The sequence below is a fragment of the Lagenorhynchus albirostris genome, chromosome 17 (assembly GCF_949774975.1).
Source record: "Lagenorhynchus albirostris chromosome 17, mLagAlb1.1, whole genome shotgun sequence".
In the NCBI taxonomy this organism is placed as follows: Eukaryota; Metazoa; Chordata; class Mammalia; order Artiodactyla; family Delphinidae; genus Lagenorhynchus; species Lagenorhynchus albirostris.
In genome coordinates, this window is record NC_083111.1 from 27,098,892 (window position 1) to 27,120,520 (window position 21,629).

Below are 21,629 nucleotides of genomic sequence, written 5' to 3' on the forward strand. Positions count from 1 at the left end.
AAACACTAGAACTTCTATAGCATCGGCCCTTGACAATGATACTCAAGGGCTAGGTCATATTGCCAAAGGCAAGATACCTGTAGAATCACAACTGCTCATGAATACACAGACTCAACCAAGGCTGTGATGAGTCACATGTTAATTAAAACCTCTCCAGTATGTTGATTCACAAGAACCCCTTTTGAGAACAGCGTGCTGACTTTAAAGTTGCAATGATCTCAGATATAATATTATTTGAATCTGTGTCACTCTGTGTCTCTAGAATTCCCTGTAAAAGCACTCCGGGAAACATCTGGTATAAAGCACTAGAAATCAGAGTCCAAATCCAGCCTCAGAGAAGTTATCAGATTACCAGAACATTGCCTGAGAATCTGGAAGCAGTCAAAGGGGAGATGTAAATTATCCTTGGGTCAACTCTATGTATCTGAAAATGGATAAATGTAATTTTCACTGAAGAAAAATAATCTAGGGAATGACTTTCTAACCTATCCATGTATTCTGAATAATAACTCAGCGAACATTTTTTAATGAATTCCTGTGTGCCAAATACTGTATTTAGTGCTTTACTACATCTCTTTTAAGTCTCTTACGAGTTGTATCAGTAGTTGCTATTGTTATTCCTAAATTTCGGGTAAGAAATGAATATCAGAGGTTAAATAACTGCTCAAAGTTACTCACCTAAAAGGAGGCAGAGCTGAGACTGGAATCATTGTGTGTGTAACTCTAGTGACAGCATTCTTTAAAAGGTAGGTTTCCTCCTCAAGTCTGACAAGTTATACTAGTTATGCCAATATTAAAACCTACTCTATATGTGTTACCAAGTCCAAGCTTGTACTGCTTGCTGCACAACAGGTCAATAAATCGAGAGACAAGTTGTTGGGGAGTAATAGCGACTTTATTCAGAAAGCCAGCAGACTGAGAAGGTGGTGGACTAGTGTCCCAAAGAACCATCTTACCCAGGTTTGGATGCTAGTTTCTTTTATAGAACAAAGATTGAGGAGGTGAAGCAGTAAAGTAATAAAGGTGATAGTTGCTGCAAATATTTCCTGGTTTCAGCCAGGCTTAAAGGATGTTAATTTCTTATTTCCTGCAGCCTTTCATGGTGGGTCTGGTCAGAATGTTTTTTGTGAACTGAACAAACGTATTTTAGCTTAAAGTTCAGGCATGGAAGGCGGGGTTCCCAGAGATGAACCAGTATATATGCTTTAAGTTATAGGTAACAGCAGTTTAGTGATTAACTTGCAAAACAAATAGAATGCAAAGGTTAAAGTAAAAAAAAAAACGAAAACAAAAAAACAGATCTAGGGCTTCCCTGGTGGCGCAGTGGTTGAGAGTCTGCCTGCCCATGCAGGGGACACGGGTTCGTGCCCCGGTCTGGGAAGATCCCACACGCCGCAGAGCGGCTGGGCCCGTGAGCCATGGCCACTGAGCCTGCACGTCCGGAGCCTGTGCTCCGCAACGGGAGAGGCCACAACAGTGAGAGGTCCACATACCACACACAAAAAAAAAAAAGAAAGAAAAGAAAAAAGAAAACAGATCTAATATGGAGTCATATTTGTTCTTCCTTATTGAATGTGGAGACTGCAAACATCTAGAGAATTAAGACACTTAAGTGGCATAGTTATGTCTTACCTAGAGTCAACCCTCTTCTTACCTATTATTTCAGGAGTAAGGTCTTAACAAATGTTAACTTTTACTAAGCTTATGAATGGGTGATCATTAATAATAATCCTATAGCTTTTATTCAGAAAAGGGAATCCATAATTTTTAATTTCTACATCACTTGGGATTTTCTAATGTTTTGTGGAGATTCTTCCTTAGATAGCTAAGGGGAGGGGAGAATTGGGAAGTCTTGATTGTCATCATAGAAAATTATATCAACAGGGCTGGGATTTATTCCACCAAGGAGAAATTATGTTCTGAATTAGCTTTTTCAATATGTGAGTTGCTAGATGCTATCATGAATAACACTGCATCTGCCTTCATAGCTATTGAGTTTAAGGAATTTGTAAACAAGAATTTTATCTGATCTAGATATACAGTAGGCATTTTCACTATATCATTTTTATTGCTACTTAATACAACCCCAAACATTAAAGTTTGTGAAGGGAAATTCACCGTTGCACTTATTGTAGGGAATTTATTTATATTTTAGGAGAGTACAGAAATTTCAGGGGATTGGTTGTGTGATTTAAGACCTTTCACTCTAGAGCCAGTCTTCCAAAGCCACATGGATAATGATTGAAAATTGTTCATCTCTGCAGGCAATTTAGTAGCCTACATGAAATCACTTAGTGGTCTGAATTTAACTCCTGAGGGAACAGTCATGACTGACGTTTGAACAAAGAGGACAAGAGTGGAATGGACCTGTTAAGTAGGAGTGAGTGAATTTCTCCTATGGGCATGACAATGTTTACCTCCTGCAATTTAGCTTTAAGTGACCTAAGAGTTTTAAAATGGAGAAGGATGCTTTGTTCAGTGGAGGCATACGGGGGATAAAGCAGAGTTTTATTTTAGTGAATACACAAGAATAATTCTCTTACTATTTCTCCATTGCTGGCCTCATATCGTACATCAATTAGAAATGAATATTATGATGCTTTTACTTCGAATCTCCATATTTTCTCTATTATACTTGATTAAGTGAACTACACCATACCATTTACTATTTTGTGAGTCACAGAAGAAGGCAAATACAAAGTTGTATGCTTTCTATTCTTTTATATTATTTCAGGGAAAATCTAGTTGGAGTTAGTAAATACATGGATCTTATAAATTCTGGGAAAAAAATTATCAGAATAATCTCTGGGCATTCTCAAGATACTGTGTTACCTATGTGTCATTCTTAATATAATTTTTAATATAAATCACAGACTAAGTCTTAGCAGTTTGTGGTTATTCCTGTTTCAGCATAATGTGAATAGTTTTGGTGGTGAAGAGGCTTCTCATTATAGAACCCTTGGGCACTGCAGTGATCTGTGTCTTCTTTAAGTAACTTGGAACACTTCTCTGGAAATACTCTAGATCCCAGAGGAAATTAGAGGAAAAGGTAGAACCCTCTCCTTACTACTGTATGTGAATGAATATTTTAATAAGCACTTAAACCAACAGCAGGTATATAATAAGTGCCCTGTGCTTGGTAAATATAAAGTAAGTGTTGTAGAACTGCTTTTGAGATAGTTTTAATAATTTATAGACCATGTTTTAAAATGCAAAATCTCCTAAATGGAACCTGTTTAGCAATGTTTATAACAGGCATTACAAAAGAAGAAGGGGGGCTTCCCTGGTGGCGCAGTGGTTGAGAGTCCGCCTGCCGATGCAGGGGACATGGGTTTGTGCCCCGGTCCGGGAAGATCCCACATGCCGCGGAGCAGCTGGGCCCGTGAGCCATGGCCGTTGAGCCTGCGCGTCCGGAGCCTGTGCTCTGCAACGGGAGAGGCCACAGCAGTGAGAGGCCCGCGTACCGCAAAAAAAAAAAAAAAAAGGGTTATGTGACAAATAATGAAATGACACTGAAAACTTGTTCCATACTTTATTTTGACTGCGTGGTCCCAGCCCGCTGAGGGATCTTTTCAAATAGGTCTTGGTCTCTACTTGGATGTGGTTCACTACTCACAAACCAAGGTACTAGTGCCTCGTGATCCATGGCTCTCTGCCAACTAATGGTTCAAATAGCAGTCAGTGTCATAGGGCTGTGTCTGTCCTTGTTGTATGATCCCTGATAATATAGATGTAGCGCCAATCACAACATCTCAAGTGGTTCAGAGGGAGCTTGTTTCTTAATTTTTCCATTTCCCAAGACCCTTATATCACAAGTGGGTACTAACCCTGATTGACCCATTTCCCCCAGTCAAGTAGAAAGAGTCTAATTATTATTGATTTGACCTCCCTATATAACTCAAAACAATCTTCTGCCTAGGTCATGTTGACCAGTAGAAAGTCACCCTGGAAGCATAATTACAGTCATTATCTTGGACAATTTGTGTGACTAAAGGCTCTATTTTGCATAGAATATCATATGCAGTAAATTTCATAGAATTATATCAATTTGTTCATATTCTAGAGAATATAAGTGTACCTAAGGACTTATAAATGCATACTTTTGAGTTATATCATCATATAGTTTTATCTCTTTGAATCTTTGGTTTTAATTTAAAGTTGTTAGCAAATTTTTCTTATTTGTAAAAAATTCACTGGAATCTTTCACACTGAATATAGTTATTGGATAAATAGACAATGTTTACATGATCCCTGATGGAATAGATATAATATCAGTCACAACATTTGTAGTGGCTCAGAGGAAGCTTGTTCCAATTGCTGAAAACTCCAAACACAAGTGGGTTCTTAACTTTGGGTGATGTGAGCTTCTATGGACTAAATTATGTCCCCTCAAAATTCATACACTGAAGCCTTAACCTCCAGTGTGATGTTATTTGAAAGAAGGGCCTTTGGGAAGTAATTAGGTTTAGATAAGGTTGTGAGGGTAGGGCTCTCATGGTGGGATCACTGTCTTATAAGAAGAGGAAGACAGGCCAGAGTGCCTCTCTCCACCATGTGAGGACACAGTGAGAAGGTGATGTCTGAAAGCCAGGAAGAGAGATGTTACCAGGAAATGAATCGGTTGGCACCTTGATCTTGGACTCCCAGCCTTCAGAACTGTGAGAAACAAATGTCTGCTGTTTCAGCCACCCAGCCTATGGTAATTTATTACAGCAGTCCAGATGACTAATGCATGAGCAAAGAAAGGAGTTACACTGATATATTCCCTAATTTATCCTTGATGCTTGGCCCTGCCCAACCATGTTCTATCATATTGGCCATGATTTCCACATGGATGTGTCTGATCTCTCACAAACCTAGGTGATGGTCTCTTAAAGACTGTAACCCTCTGCCCAATAATGGTTGTACCTGCAGCAACTCATTAAATGTCTCTCAATAGATGGTTTAACACTTATCATTACTCTGTTTACAAAATTTACTAATTTGCATTTTCCAAAATAATTTTAACTCAGTTTAACACAAAAGTTGATTAATATCCCAAATTCTTAACTAAGTTTGAAATGCTGCCTTACCAATATTCATTGCTTTCCAATTTTATAGTTATAATAACCAATAAAAAATCATTAACTTTTTATAACTATAATTGTTACATTATCTATACTTATATATTTATTTTTTTTCTCACCAGTCAACTACTTGATCTCAATCTCTAGATGAAAAATACTTATTTCTCAGTAGCTAATGATTCTTTTCAGATCTACTCACTGCTATGAAGATATTTTAGCTAACATAGTTTGCTTTACAAAATTAATGCCATTTTTATTTATATAGTAATTTTTTCAATTGCTTACACAATTTTATTAAACTTTTATGTTCTGCCTTGAGCTATTGAATGAATTTGCCTCATTTTTTAAACCTTTCTACATCATATTGTCATTTTAAAACATGTTTCTTCCAAAAATATCTCATATTAATTTCTATGAAATTTATCATATCACCTTTATTATTAGTGAGTCCTTATTAAAAGAAAACTATTTTATATTTTTAAATATTTTTACACATAGATTTATAGATAAAAAGGAAAATGAAAAATGGGTTTCTAGTTTCTTATATCATGCTACTGTCACAATATTTTACTTGGTTTCTGAGGCACATAGTTTTAAAAAGGTGTAAAAAATAATATGATGTGAATATAATTAATATGTTTTCAAAAACTGTATAACTAGGAAATTTCACTTTTTCTTCTGAATATCATTCATAATTGTAGCAACTCATTTGCAATACTAAGATAGAAGGGCTATCTATCTTATCAAATGTTTTAATATGTAGTGTTTTTTAATTTCTATATTATCAACCATTAAATTTTTAATAAACATTGAACACATACTATTCACCAATATTTTAAAATATAATATGTGGATTTAATAAAGTGTGCATTTAACAAATGAAATCAGAATAACTTTTACTACATTTTTAAATAACAATGACTTTGATGATATACCTGGAAGCTCCAAACATTAATTCATTTTCCCTGAGTACAAGGGAATTAGGCTGTTTCATTATTTGCCTGTCTAGCTAAGCTCTTAAACAAACTTCACTTACTTCATTTCAGAGATCAGATTATCCCTCTCATTTAACTTATGATCTGCCCATTCCTCCTTTTCAACTTATTGAGTCAGAAAATACTTTGAATACTTAGGGAAGAGCTGGCAGGCATCAAAACTACTTTGAGTATCCTAAAAGAGCCACTGCTGCTGGGAGAGGAGACATGCTCAACCTTTCCAGAAAGTAGCTGAGTACTGATAATTAAATAACTTAAAAATATATTTTTCCATCTTATATTATAGATTTTTTTGTGATCTAACAAAATTGGAATCAAACTTAATATTTATTAAGAGAATGAAGATTATGGTATAGCTTTATTACTATGTAACTATTTGTTATATCCAGTAAGATTATTTAACAACATGATAAAATGGGTATTGCAGTAATAAGTAATGGCACTTGGATGTAAATTATGATGACTTTTATTTTTAATTTACATTTTTTTCCAAGTACTAGAAAGAAAAGACGAAGAAAATACATCAAAATTTTAACAATGAGTATTTTTTCAGGTCGGGATTATATTTTTTCCTTCATTGCACACATTCCCTAAAAGTCTTTACTTTTGAAAAACTACATTTGGCTTATTTCAGGGAGTAGTTTGAGGCTTAAGAATTGAATTTAATTGTAATTGTGATATTTGTTTTTATGAATGGTAGAGGTATCATCAAATATACTTGGTGATTGCCCCATGGCAAAAAAAAAAAAAAAATCAAAAGATTTTTCACAAAATAGTGTTTATGATGCTTAAGATCTGTTGAAGAATTGTCACTGCCCTGATGGATATGTTGTATCTTTCTGAATTGGGGATGGTTTTCTCAAGAATAAATTCAGACTTTTCTTTTCATTTATTTTGTCCAGAAGAGTTGCTTAAAAACATTAGTTTATTTCAGTTCAGTTTTTCTTTTTCCTTTTTCTAATTATAAGTCAAAGCAATTTTATACCAACTCGTTTAATGAAAAAATTATTCAAGTATGTGTATATGAGTTAAAGTATTTAAAAAAACAACTATTTTTCTGTGAATGCTGAGAAATTAACTGTATGCCCAGTGAATTCTTAATAATATCCTTTAATGATTAATTCATATATCATCTGCTTCAAAAAGCTGTCATTGGTCTTCTTCTCATTTGGATATGATCACTTTTTTTTCTGAAATTACAACTTTAGTTTGTATATCTTGCAGCATTTGCCAGGTTTTACCTTATGTTATAGGATTGTTTTGAGTACTAGCTTTAGATTTCAGCATATGATGAATTTTAGGGTATGACTTGGTTTTACAAATTCATTTTTGGATCCCTTTAATCTCTTCCCGGGTTCTTGAATACAGTATGTGTTAATATTGTTGTTTGACTTTTTGAATCCTGGGTATTTCTCATTGTTATTCTTATTTTTGTTGTTTGTTTCTTTTTATGGCTGAGTAATATTCCATTGTATATATGTGCCACATCTTCTTTATACATTCATCTGTTGACGGACACTTAGGCTGCTTCCATGTCCTAGCTATTGTAAATAGAGCTGAAATTAACATTTTGGTACATGTCTCTTTTTGAATTATGGTTTTCTCAGGGTATATGCCCACTAGTGGGATTGCTAGGTCCTGTGGTAGTTCTATTTTTAGTTTTTTAAGGAACCTCTATATTGTTTTCCATAGTGGCTGTATCAATTTATATTCCCACCAACAGTGCAAGAGGGTTCCCTTTTCTCCACACCCTCTCCAGCATTTATTGTTTGTAGATTTTTTGATGATGGCCATTCTGATCGGTGTGAGATGATATTTCATTGTAGTTTTGATTTGCATTTCGCTAATGATTAATGATGTTGAGCATTTTTTCATGTGTTTGTTCGCAATCTGTATATCTTCTTTGGAGAAATGTCTATTTAGGTCTTCCACTGATTTTTGGATTGGCTTGTTTGTTCTTTTGATATTGAGCTGCATGAGCTGCTTGTAAATTTTGGAGATTAATCCTTTGTTAGTTGCTTCATTTGCAAATATTTTCTCCCATTCTGAGTGTTGTCTTTTGGTCTTGTTTATGGTTTCCTTTGCTGTACAAAAGCTTTTAAGTTTCATTAGGTCACATTTGTTTATTTTTGTTTTTATTTCCATTTCTCTAGGAGATGGATCAAAAAGAATCTTGCTGTGATTTATGCCATAGAGTATTCTGCCTATGTTTTTCTCTAAGAGTTTGATAGTGTCTGGCCTTACATTTAGGTCATTCATCCATTTTGAGTTTATTTTTGTGCATTGTGTTAGGGCGTGTTCTAATTTCATTCTTTTACATGTAGCTGTCCCGTTTTCCCAGCAGCACTTATTGAAGATGCTGTCTTTTCTCCCCTGTATATTCTTGCCTCCTTTATCAGAGGTAAAGTGACCACATGTGCATGGGTTTATCTCTGGGCTTTCTATCCTGTTCCATTGATCTATATTTCTGTTTTTGTGCCAGTACCATACTGTCTTGATTACTGTAGCTTTGTAGTATAGTCTGAAGTCAGGGAGCCTGATTCCTCCAGCTCCGTTTTCCTTTCTCAAGACTGCTTTGGCTATTTGGGGTCTTTTGTATTTCCATACAAATTGTACAAGTTTTGTTCTAGTTATGTGAAAAATACTAGTGGTAGTTTGATAGGGATTCCATTGAATCTGTAGATTGCTTTGGGTAGTAGAGTCATTTTCACAATGTTGATTCTTCCAATTCAAGAACATGGTATATCTCTCCATCTATTTGTATCATCTTTCATTTCTTTCATCAGTGTCTTATAATTTTCTACATATAGGTCTTTTGCTCCTTAGGTAGGTTTATTCCTAGATATTTTATTCTTTTTGTTGCAGTGGTAAATGGGAGTGTATTCTTGATTTCACTTTCAGATTTTTAATCATTAGTGTAGAGGAATGCCAGAGATTTCTGTGCATTAATTTTGTATCCTGCTACTTTACCAAATTCATTGATTACCTCTAGTAGTTTTCTGGTAGCATCTTTAGTATTCTCTATGGATAGTGTCATGTCATCTTCAGTGGCAGCTTAACTTCTTCTTTTCTGATTTGGATTTGTTTTATTTCTTTTCCTTCTCTGATTCCTGTGGCTACAACTTCCAAAATTAGGTTGAATAGTAGTGGTGACAGTGGGCACGCTTGTCTTTTTCCTGATCGTAGGGGAAAAGGTTTCAGTTTTTTACCATTGAGGACAATGTTGGCTGTGGGTTTGTCATATATGACCTTTACTATGTTGAGGAAAGTTCCCTCTATGCCTACTTTCTGGAGGGTTTTTATCATAAATGGTGTTGAATTTTGTCAAAATCTTTATCTGCATCTATTGAGATGATCATATGTTTTTTCTCCTTCAATTTGTTAATATGGTGTATCACATTGGTTGATTTGCTTATATTGAAGAATCCTTGTATTCCTGGGATAAATCCCACTTGATCATGGTGTATGATCCTTTTAATGGGCTGTTGGATTCTGTTTGCTAGTACTTTGTTGAGGATTTTTGCATCTATGTTCATCAGTGATATTGGCCTGTAGTTTTCTTTCTTTGTGACATCGTTGTCTGGTTTTGGTATCAGGGTGATGATGGTTTCATAGAATAAGTTTGAGAGTGTTCCTCCCTCTGCTGTATTGTGGAAAAGTTTGAGAAGAATAGGCGTTAGCTCTTCTCTAAGTGTTTGATAGAATTCGTCTGTGAAGCCATCTGGTCCTGGGTTTCTGTTTGTTGGAAGATTTTTAATCACAGTTTCAACTTCATTGCTTGTGATTGGTCTGTTCATATTTTCTATTTCTTCCTGGTTCAGTCTCAGAATGTTGTGCATTTCTAAGAATTGGTCCATTTCTTCCAGGTTGTCCATTTTTTTTGGCATATTGTTGCTTATAGTAATCTCTCATGATCTTTTGTATTTCTGCAGTGCCAGTTGTTACTTCTCCTTTTTCATTTCTAATTCTATTGATTTGAGTCTTCTCATTTTTTTTCTTGATGAGTCTGGCTAATGGTTTATCTATTTTGTTTATCTTCTGAAAGAACCAGCTTTTAGTTTTATTGATCTTTGTTATTGTTTCCTTCATTTCATTTTCATTTATTTCTGATCCAATCATTATGATTTCCTTCCTTCTGCTAACTTTGGGATTTTTTTGTTCTTATTTTTCTAATTGCTTTAGGTGAAAGTTTCAGTTGTTTATTTGCGATGTTTCTTGTTTCTTAAGGTAGGATTGTATTGCTATACACTTCGCTCGTAGAACTGCTTTTTCTGCATCCCATAGGTTTTGCGTCCTCGTGTTTTCATTGTCATTTGTTTCTAGGTATTTTTTGATTTCATCATTGATTTCTTCAGTGATCTCTTACTTATTAAGCAGTGTATTGTTTAGCCTCCATGTGTTTGTATATTTTACAGATTTTTTCCTGTTATTGATATCTAGTCTCATAGCACTGTGGTTGGAAAAGATACTTCATATGATTTCAATTTTCGTAAACTTAACTAGGCTTTGTTTGTGACACAAGATATGATCTATCCTGGAGAATGTGCTATGAGCACTTGAGAAGAATGTGTATTCTCTTGTTTTTGGATGGAATGTACTGTAAATATCATTTAAGTCCATCTTGTTTAATGTATCATTTAAAACTTGTGTTTCCTTATTTATTTTCATTTTGGATGACCTGTCCATTGGCTGAAAGTGGGGTGTTAAAGTCCCGTAGTATGATTGTGTTACTGTTGATTTCCCCTTTTATGGCTGTTAGTATTTCCCTTATGTATTGAGCTGCTCCTATGTTGGGTGCATAAATATTTACAATTGTTATATCTTCTTCCTGGATTGATCCCTTGATCATTATGTAGTGTCCTTCTTTGTCTCTTGTAATAGTCTTTGTTTTAAAATGTATTTTGTCTGATATGAGAATTGCTACTCCAGTTTTCTTTTGATTTCCATTTGCATGGAATATCTTTTTCCATCCCCTCACTTTCAGTCTGTATGTGTCCCTAGGTCTGAAGTGGGTCTCTTGTAGACAGCATATATATGGGTCTTGTTTTTGTATCCATTCAGCCATTCTATGTATTTTGGTTGGAGCATTTAATCCATTTACATTTAAGGTAATTATCAATATGTATGTTAGTGTTTCAGGTTTCTTATTGTAGGTCTTTCCCTTTTCTTGTATTTCCTGCCTAGAGAAGTTTCTTTAGCATTTGTTGTAAAGCTGGTTTGGTGGTGCTGAATTCTCTTAGCTTTTGCTTGTCTGTAAAGGTTTTAATTTCTCCATCAAATCTGAATGAGATCCTTGCTGGGTAGAGTAATCTTGGTTGTAAGTTTTTCTCCTTCATCACTTTAAATATGTCCTGCCACTCCCTTCTGGCTTGCAGAGTTTCTGCTGAAAGATCAGCTGTTAACCTTATGGGGATTCCCTTGCGTGTTATTTGTTGCTTCCCCCTTGCTGCTTTTAATATTTTTTCTTTCTATTTACTTTTTGATAGTTTGATTAATATGTGTCTTGGCATGTTTCTGCTTGGATTTATCCTGTATGGACTCTCTGTGCTTCCTGAACTTGATTAACTATTTCCTATCCCATATTAGGGAAGTTTTCAACTACACACCCTTCAAATATTTTCTCAGTCCCTTTCTTTTTCTCTTCTTCTTCCGGGACCCCTAGAATTCGAATGTTGGTGCATTTAATGTTGCTCCAGAGGTCTCTGAGACTGTCCTCAGTTCTTTTCATTCTTTTTTTCTTTATTCTGCTCTGCAGTAGTTATTTCCACTATTTTATCTTCCAGGTCGCTTATCCGTTTTTCTACCTCAGTTATTCTGCTATTGATCCCTTCTAGAGAATTTTTAAATTCATTTTTTGTGTTGTTCATCACTGTTTGTTTGCTCTTTAGTTCTTATAGGTCCTTGTTAAACGTTTCCTGTATTTTCTCTATTCTATTTCCAAGATATTGGATCATCTTTACTATCATTATTCTGAATTCCTTTTCAGGTAGACTGCCTATTTCCTCTTCATTTGTTAGTCCTGCTGAGTGTTTGCCTTGCTCCTTCATCTGCTGTGTGTTTTTCTGTCTTCTCAATTTGCTTAACTTATTGTGTTTGGGGTCTCTTTTTTGCATGCTGCAGGTTCATAGTTCCTGTTGTTTTTGCTGTCTGTCCCCAGTGGCTAAGTTTGGTTCAGTGGGTTGTGTAGGCTTCCTGGTGGAGGGGACTAGTGCCTGTGTTCTGGTGGATGAGGCTAGATCTTGTCTTTCTGGTGGGCAGGTCCATGTCTGGTGGTGTGTTTGGGGGTTTCTGTGGCCTTATTATGATTTTAGGTGGCCTCTCTGCTAATGGGTGGGGTTGTGTTCCTGTATTGCTAGTTGTTTGGCATAGGGTGTCCAGCACTGTAGCTTGCTGGTCGTTGAGTGAAGCTGGGTCTTGGTGTTGAGATGGAGATCTCAGGGAGATTTTCGCCGTTTGATATTACGTGGAGCTCGTAGGTCTCTTGTGGACCAGTGTCCTGAACTTGGCTCTCCCACCTCAGAGGAACAGCCCTGATCCCTGGCTGGAGCACCAACAGCCTTTCATCCACACGGCTCAGAATAAAAGGGAGAAAAAATAGAAAGAAAGAAAGAAGATAAAATAAAATAAAGTAAAATAAAATGAAGTTATTAAAAAAAAAAAAAACGGACACACAGAACCCTAGGACAAATGGTAAAAGCAAAGCTATACAGACAAAATCACACACAGAAGCATATGCATACACACTCACAAAAAGAGAAAAAGGGAAAAAAGTATATATATCTTTGCTCCCAAAGTCCACCTCCTCAATTTGGGATGATTCATTGTCTATTCATGAATTCCACAGATGCAGGGTACATCAAGTTGATTGCGGAGATTTAATTCTCTGTTCCTGAGGCTGCTGGGAGAGATTTTCCTTTCTTTTCTTTGTTTGCACAGTTCTTGGGGTACAGCTTTGGATTTGGACCCGCCTCTGCATGTAGGTCGCCTGAGGGCGTCTATTCTTCGCTCAGACAGGATGGGGTTAAAGGAGCCGCTGATTCAGCAGCTCTGGCTCAACTCAGGCCGTGGTGTAGGGAGGGGCAAGGAGTGCGGGGAGAGCCTGTGAGGCAGAGGCCGGCGTGACGTTGCACGCTGTGCATTTTCCCGGGGAAGTTGTCCCTGGATCACGGGATCCTGGCAGTGGTGGGCTACACAGACTCTCGGGAGGGGAGTTGTGGAGAGTGACCTGTGCTTGCACACAGGCTTCTTGGTGGCGGCAGCAGCACCCTTTGCGTCTCATGCCCGTCTCTGGGGTCCGCGCTGATAGCCGCAGCTCATGCTCGTCTCTGGAGCTCCTTTAAGTGGTGCGCTTAATCCCCTCTCCTCACGCACGGGAAACAAAGAGGCAAGAAAATGTCTTTTGCCTCTTCGGCAGCTCCAGACTTTTTCCTGGACTCCCTCCCAGGTAGCCATCATCGCGCACTAGCCCCTTCAGGCTGTGTTCATGCCGCCAACACCAGTCCTCTCCCTGCTATCCGACCGAAGCCCGAGCCTCAGCTCCCAGCCCCCCCTCCACCCCGGCGGGTGAGCAGACAAGCCCCTCGGGCTGGTGAGTGCTGGTCAGCACAGATCCTCTGTGCGGGAATCTCTCTGCTTTGCCCACTGCACTCCTGTTGCTGTGTTCTCCTCTGCGGCTCCAGAGCTTCCCCCCTCTGCCACCCGCAGTCTCTGCCTGCGAAGGGGCTTTCTAGTGTGTGGAAACCTTTCCTCCTTCACGGCTCCCTCCCACTGGTGCAGGTCCCGCCCCTATTCTTTTGTCTCTGTTTTTTCTTTTTTCTTTTGCCCTACCCAGGTACGTGGGGAGTTTCTTGCCTTTTGGGAGGTCTGAGATCTTCTACTAGCATTCAGTAGGTGTTCTGTAGGAGTTGTTCCACATGTAGATGTATTTCTGATGTATTTGTGGGGAGGAAGGTGATCTCCACGTCTTAACGCTCCCAGCATCTTAAAGCTCCTCCTCTCTGCATTGGAGTTTTGATTACCCCTTGCAGAAAGGGCAGGAGCAAACTCAGACTGCTTGGGTCTCTGCTGCATTTTAAGTCTTTACACTCCTTTTTTTTTTTCCTTTCCCTTTGTGCTTATTCTTTCACTTGCTCGTAGGATGCCTCACTTGAAAGCCTTGTACCCAGTGCTTCAGATGGAGCTCCTAGTGAGAAAAAATCAATTTTTCATTTTAGATATTACACTTTTCATCTTTAGATGTTCCACTTGATTCTTTCTTGTATCTTTAATTTCTCTCCTGATTATGGGTCATAGTTTTTGATCTTGGGATCTCTAGGAGGTTTTAACTGGATTCTAAAGATTTTGTATTTTATGTTGTTGACTGTCTGAGTTCTAGTTTTCATAAAGAAGTATTACGCTTTGCTCTCATAGACAGTTAAGTTGTTTTTTGGTTTAGTTTGATCATCCTGAGAGTTGTTTTTAAGTTTTGTTGGGGTGGTCCTTGAGTACTTTTTACTGTGGGGATTATTTATGCCCATTACTAAGGCCTGGTCCTTCTGATGTCTAAATTTAATGATTGAGGGATTCAATTTGGACTTTCTACTGTCACTTGTAGGAATTGAATGATACATAGCCTTTTGTGGGTCTGGGAAGCATTCAGCTCACAGCTTTCCAATAACTTTTTAACCAGCCTCATAGAAGTTCATCCATTGCATGCATATCCTAGGAATCAGCATAGATTCAAGGGATCCCTAAGGTGATTTCTGGAATTACTTCTCTGTATAGCTCTCTTCTCTCTAGAAATCTGCCTCACAAATTCCTGCCTTTTTAGATGCCTTAAACTCTGATCTATCACATAAATTCAGTAAGGTCGCTGTCTCTGCTTTCAGTGATACACACACACATGCACACACGCACACGTGCACACACACACACACACACACACACACACACACCAACTCTATGACATGAAATATGCTTCCCAGACAGAAAGCTGGGGCAAGCCTAGACCTTACTTTGTTATTTATTTATTTATTTTTGCTCAGCTGTCATAGATCTGCACTGCCTATGGCTTAATGTCAGAAAAAAATATTTCTTCCATGTATATTAGCCTGATTTTCTAGTTGTTTGAGTCAGAGAGGTAATTTAACCCTTGTTATTCCATCATGATGGAAAGTGGAAGTCTTTCTTCAACTGACGAAGAGTCATGTAACAGAGAAGCACAAACTAAATATTACATTATGAGTTAAGGCTTAATTTTTCAGAGAATATTGATAGTGTACAACACAGTGACAAAACTCTTTCATTAATAAAACCTGATAGAAACTGGCAAGTCAGTCTTTATGTGAGCAGTTAGATACACAGAGACTTTAAGGTGATCAAAAGTCATTAAGTGGAATTACACAAAAGGCAGTTTGGACTTACAGTTATGAGAGTCATCTACATATAGTAAAAGGTTGGAGTCAGAGAATGCATGTTGACACTTACAGTAAGAATTCAGAGTGCAGCTGTGCCCTCATTTTAAATTTGACTCAGGGTCACTGTCAAAGAAAGACCACTGGGCTCTGTAAACCATGTTTATGACCTCTTCTAACAATTCTTGTGTTTCCATTTTAACCAATTTATTCCTGTCCAGGAATAAATTTTCTTTCCTGTCCAGGAAAGAAAATGTCAACCATAAGAATCATTAATTCTTAAAAGTAGCTTTATGATATTTCTAAAAATATCTATCACATAAGAGCAAAAAGAAAATAATATTATTTCTATGGATTGCATTACTGATGTTGGACTAGAGTTGTAAGAAAGGTAGCCCTTAATACATTCTGGAGCCAAAAAATGGATATTTAGTTCATTTTTCCTCTTCAGTGTGGTTAAAATACACTAGATTATATGAGGAAGCTAAATGTTTAAAATACATATGTACACCTTAATTTTTCTTATTTGAATTGATTCTCAGAGCATTAGCTTAAGGTATGCAATAGCTCAAATTGCAAAATTAACAAAAAAAGAATCAACTTTCGTTTCCTTCAACCCTAACCTTGAATAATTCTTAAAGGAAGCCCTTAAATGTAGCTAAGCCAAAACAAAACAAGGCAGCAATATAATCCCTGTTTTTAATGATGCCATACTCAATTTTTATGTGAATAGCTGTTTATGAAGTCAGCCTTCATTATAAAGAGATATGTATAATGTTGTGTCCAATATTTAGTAAAATTTTAATAATCCAAGAAGTAATCATTAACAGCCTAATTTGAAACATTTTTGTGTTATGTGGTTGCTCTTGATTTTAGAAGTAGCTGCTTTAAATGAATAGTGAGTAAATTTTCAAGTATATCTAATTTACATGCCTTTAAAATTTCCACCCCTTTAGTGCTCAATTTAGAAATGTCATTTTAAATTGTTTTTAAAAACAATATACACTTATTATTTATATAGCTATAAGATTTTAAGATATTATTTGTATAAAAATATGTCACTGATAAAATGTATCAATTAGCTAGTGTTCAACAATTATCATCAATATTAGAGATTGTATCCTTGTTGAAATTTTAGTTTCACCATACTAGTTTCTTTAAATTGGTAGGCACTTTAGAAGATGATGTCTGGCAAAAAAAAAAAAAAAAAGAAAAAAAATAGTGCTTAATAAATATTGTTGAATGAATGAATGCATTTTTAAACGCTTAAAAAATAAATCTGTAAGTGCTGGAGTACTTGGAAATAAAAGTTTCATTGAGTTTAATTAAGCACAATTAAATACTCTGCCAAACTCACAAACAGTTTTTAGAAATACTAGCAGTCCTTAGGCAACATAGGAGCCATTAGGTAAATGAATTAAAAATGAGGTTGAGAATGGAAATTTCAGTACAGATGCCCAGTCTACTAATTTGCTGATCATTGATGAAAACTAGCTACACATGCTGTTGTTTTTTTTTTTTGTTTTTGTTTCTAAACTGATATTTGGTATTGGTTACAGAGCATGTACAGAATTAATTCTGGTTAAATCCTTTATTTTCAAAATATGTTTTTCTTATGTTAAATATTCCAATAAAAGTTTTACTTCCTTTTTTTCTCTTCCACAGCATTTAATGAAATGAATTGTTAGTTTCTGATAGAAGGGTTTTGATAATGAGATAGCTAACATATCTACGTATTATAGAAAATGTAGAAATTAAAATGCATGTTCTCCACCATAAATGGAGGTTACAGTACTATATTCCACCATCAGACCTTAGCCATTCTGGATTTTCTTTTTCACTGATAGATTAAGGTGGCTTATTTCTCATACTTGCTTCTGAAATATTGATAGACTTAAAAATAAAAACTACAAAATGTTTATCACTGTGCAGGCCTGAATTTTAGATAAATTAATCAGGAATTTATTTATAACTGTATGCTAAATAATTATAATTATTTTTCTACTTCATTTTGCAATGCAATATTCACCTTTTATTAATATATTACTAAATTTTCTTCTCAAGAAAATCAATAGTACTTGGGGATTTGAGTTTACCTGGTACACTATTGAAAAATTGTTAAAAACCAGTGGTATCCATTCAATCTAATTATTTTCCTTTTGATTTTTTTGTTGTTGTTGTTTGTTTAAGGATTAAAACAAGGTGAGCCAACCATGACTGGCAAAACACAGACCAGCAATGTCACCAATAAGAATGACCCCAAGTCCATCAACTCGCGTGTTTTCATTGGCAATCTAAATACAGCCATTGTCAAGAAAGTTGACATTGAAGCCATTTTCTCAAAGTATGGAAAAATAGTTGGCTGCTCAGTTCACAAAGGTTATGCATTTGTACAGTACATGAGTGAGCGGCACGCAAGAGCTGCAGTGGCTGGAGAAAATGCCAGGATCATCGCAGGCCAACCACTTGGTAAGTCCCTCTCCAGTATGGGTTTTACATTAGTGTTCTAGTTTCTGAGCATATCTGGAAAAGCACTACTATTATATTTATCTCTTAACCAATTATAGTACTTATATATTTATAATTTATATTATTTTCTTGTTCTCATATTGGTTTACTTATAAGTGCCTTATTTTCTCTACAAATTTATAAGCTTGAGATTGTCTGCTTTGTAATACTTGTTACCTCCACCAGTCTTAACAGGTCCAGGCAGATAAAAGATACGCATCATGTTTAATTTTATTTGACTTGCAATGATGTCTTATCTTCTAGGAAACACTTTGTGGAGCAAAAAATAAAATAAAATAACTACTTTTTATACTTATAGCACTTGCTCTGAGGGGCTAGTGTATTTTCCTCATTTACTGTTTTTTTTTTGGGGGGGGAGAAGGGATAGAAAATAGCAAAAGGAAGTAAATCTTAATTACTGGAAAAGGAATATAAACTATTCTTTCTTATCTAGGCAGGAATCATGTATGTCATGCCTGTTCAGTCATGTGCAATAATCACATTTATGTCTGATGTCCAGGGAATAATATAGTTTTTTTTTTCAAAGAAATGAGAATATAGTCTGAAGTAAAAGGAAAATTCTTAGGAGAAAATACTTTGTAGTAAGTATGCAGATAAAAATATAAATTAGACACTTTTTTCTACATAAGGAAAAAGTATAATTAACAGATCAGTGATTCCCTAATTTATATCTCTTGTGAGGTTCAGATTCTTATATTAAACTGATTATACCAGGTCTTCTTTTGGATATCCACATCGCAACTTCCTTCACCTGCATACTTCTCCATCACAATAAATGGAACCTTCATTTATCCAGTTTTTCAAACAAATTCCTAGGTATCAACCTTGATTCTTCTCTTCCCCCCACACTCCAAATGTAATCCCTCATCATGTTTCTTACCATCAATATATCCCAAACCCAATCAACTTTTAAATCTATACCAATAGCCGTCTTATACAGGCCACTATTATCTCAGGTGGACTACTGAAATAACCCCCTAACTGGTCTGCCTCTTCCCAGTCCTGCCAGTGTCCCTTTAAAAACATAAATGAGATTTTGCCATTAATTTGCTCTTAAATCTGTAATGCCTTTCATTGCACCCAGAATAAGGTTTATATTCTATACCATGGCGATGATGCACCACATTACCACATCTTCAACTCCATCTCCTTCTCTGCCTTCTTGTACCACTTCAGTGTTGCTGGCCGTCTTGATATGCTACAAACATTCCAAGATTGTTCCTACCTCAGAGGCTTTGGATTTGGTATTCCCTCTGCTCAGAAGACAGGTCCTTGCTAATCATTCTTTCCCTGCTTTACTGTATACTGTGCTCAAATTTTACTTTCCCAGAGAGGCTTTTCTGACCAACTTATCTAAAATAAAATAGTCTTCTACCCTCTTGCCTGCACTGTCTATTCTATTATTGTACTTTGTATTTTTTTCATAGCCCTCATCAGTATCTGGAATTACATATTTTTATAAAAAAATTTTTGGCCACACCGCGTGGCTTGCAAGATCTCAGTTCCCCAACCAGGGATTGAACCTGGGCCATAGTGAGGAAAGGCCAGAATCCTAACTGCTAGGCCACCAGAGAACTCCCTGGAATTACATATTTTAATTTATGATGTTACTTCTATCATGCCCACAGACATAATAAAGATGAAGGAGCATATAAAAGAAACAAGCTATAAAAGCATAAACAAATCAAGTTAGAAGAATGTTAAGAATGTTGTATTATCAAGTTATACAATGTAATTACGAAAAATTGGGGGGAAGGTGTGGAATTCAATAAAGTGAGAGTGAAGCCTGAGGTAATAGTCTTGAGGAAAAAAAGATGCTTTACATAAGTGCTTGCAATAAAACCACAAATAATCATTACTGTATAAGAATATAGTTTTATTTATATTTCTCCAATTCACTTTTCTATATTTTAAAGAAAAGTAATGCCATCCAAAAGACATTGGTAAGTTTTACATATATTTTTTTTTCAATGTCCCAATTCTACTTGTTTACCTTGATATTGGAATTTTCTGACCAATTTTGCTTTAACTTCTAAGTTGAAATCTCTACTTAGGGCCACATCTGAGCCAAAATCAGAGAAATACCCATTTATTGCCTCTACCCTGATTGTTATGAGATTAGTACATACTAGTAGAGATGCATTTAACTATTAATTTTTAAAAATTAATGACCAGGGCTTCCCTGGTGGCGCAGTGGTTGAGAGTCCGCCTGCCGATGCAGGGGACGCGGGTTCGTGCCCCGGTCCAGGAAGATCCCACATGCCGCGGAGCGGCTGGGCCCGTGAGCCATGGCCGCTGGGCCTGCACGTCTGGAGCCTGTTGCTCTGCAGCGGGAGAGGCCACAGCAGTGAGAGGCCCGCGTACCGAAAAAAAAAAAAAAAAAAAACGGAAAAAAAAAAAACTAATGACCAATGTAAAGTCCAGTTCACGTGTTAATGAACTATAGATAATTTTCCAGAGTCCCTTTCCTATGTCAGGGAGGGGGAAATTTCCCCCTCTACTCCTCTTGAGTACTTGTGGGTGGGCTAGTAATAAAATTGACACAACACAGATTAACAGGAGAAAAGGGAACAAATTGTAATTTGTGCACATGGAGGTCTCAGAAATGGGGCCTGAGAAGTAGCCAGAGCAGGCAGCTTTTATACTTTTGAGACAAAGAAACAATAATTTTTTTTTAACATCTTTACTGGAGTAAAATGGCTTTACATTGTTGTGTTAGTTTCTGCTGTATAACAAAGTGAATCAGCTATATGTATACATATATCCCCATATCCCCTCCCTCTTGCCTCTCCCTCCCACCCTCCCTTTTCCACCCCTCTAGGTGGACGCAAAGCACAGAACTTATCTCCCTGTGCTATGAGGCTGCTTCCCACTAGCTATTTTACATTTGGTAGTGTATATATGTCAGTGCCACTCTCTCACTTTATCCCAGCTTCCCCTTCCCCGTGTCCTCAAGTCCATTCTCTACGTCTGCGTGTTTATTCCTGTCCTGCCCCTAGGTCCTTCAGAACCGTTTTTCTTTTTTTTTTTTTTTTAGATTCCATATATATCTGTGAGCATACGTTATTTGTTTTTGTCTTTCTGACTTACTTCACTCTGTATGACAGACTATAGGTCCATCCACCTCACTACAAATAACTCAATTTTGTTTCTTTTTATGGCTGAGTAATATTCCACTGTATATATGTGCCACATCTTTTTATCCATTCAAAAGAAACAATAAATTTGAGAGGAATTGACAGGACAAAGAAACTTAGGTTTGGGGACTTAATTAGTAAGGAGTTTAAGCAAAGTGTGGGCTTCAGTAGCACATTAGTAAAGAAGTAAGAAGGTTTGTTTATACAGGTTTCTCTGCCCAGATTCCCTATCGCTGGCAATAAGGGTGTTCTTTTACCTCCTGTTGTAGGGAGGGCACCTTTCACATGAGAGAGATTTATTTCCTGACTTTAGAGAGACAGAGAGGAGGGTTAGTGTCCCTCTTGCATCAGCTCTTTCTTAAGTAACTTTAATTCAAAATAATCAATATGTCAATGAGGCATATTTTGGGGCAGCCTACCCTGGGCCGTAACACCTGTCACTGCTCACTTATTCACTGTCCTTTTGAGAAGAATGCAGTGAGGAAGGAGCAATACCCACACTAAAATTTA

The 21,629-nt window shown here is 36.5% G+C and overlaps 1 protein-coding gene across 1 annotated transcript in view; it reads left to right on the forward strand.

The window, feature by feature from the left end:
• RALYL (RALY RNA binding protein like) overlaps window positions 1-21,629 on the forward strand; it is a 725,647-nt gene that overhangs the window by 301,790 nt on the left and 402,228 nt on the right. Inside the window, exon 3 of the mRNA XM_060127724.1 lies at window positions 17,644-17,922. Within this exon, the coding sequence (XP_059983707.1) occupies window positions 17,667-17,922 (256 nt within the window). The 5' untranslated portion in view covers window positions 17,644-17,666. The remainder of the gene's footprint in view (window positions 1-17,643; window positions 17,923-21,629) is intronic.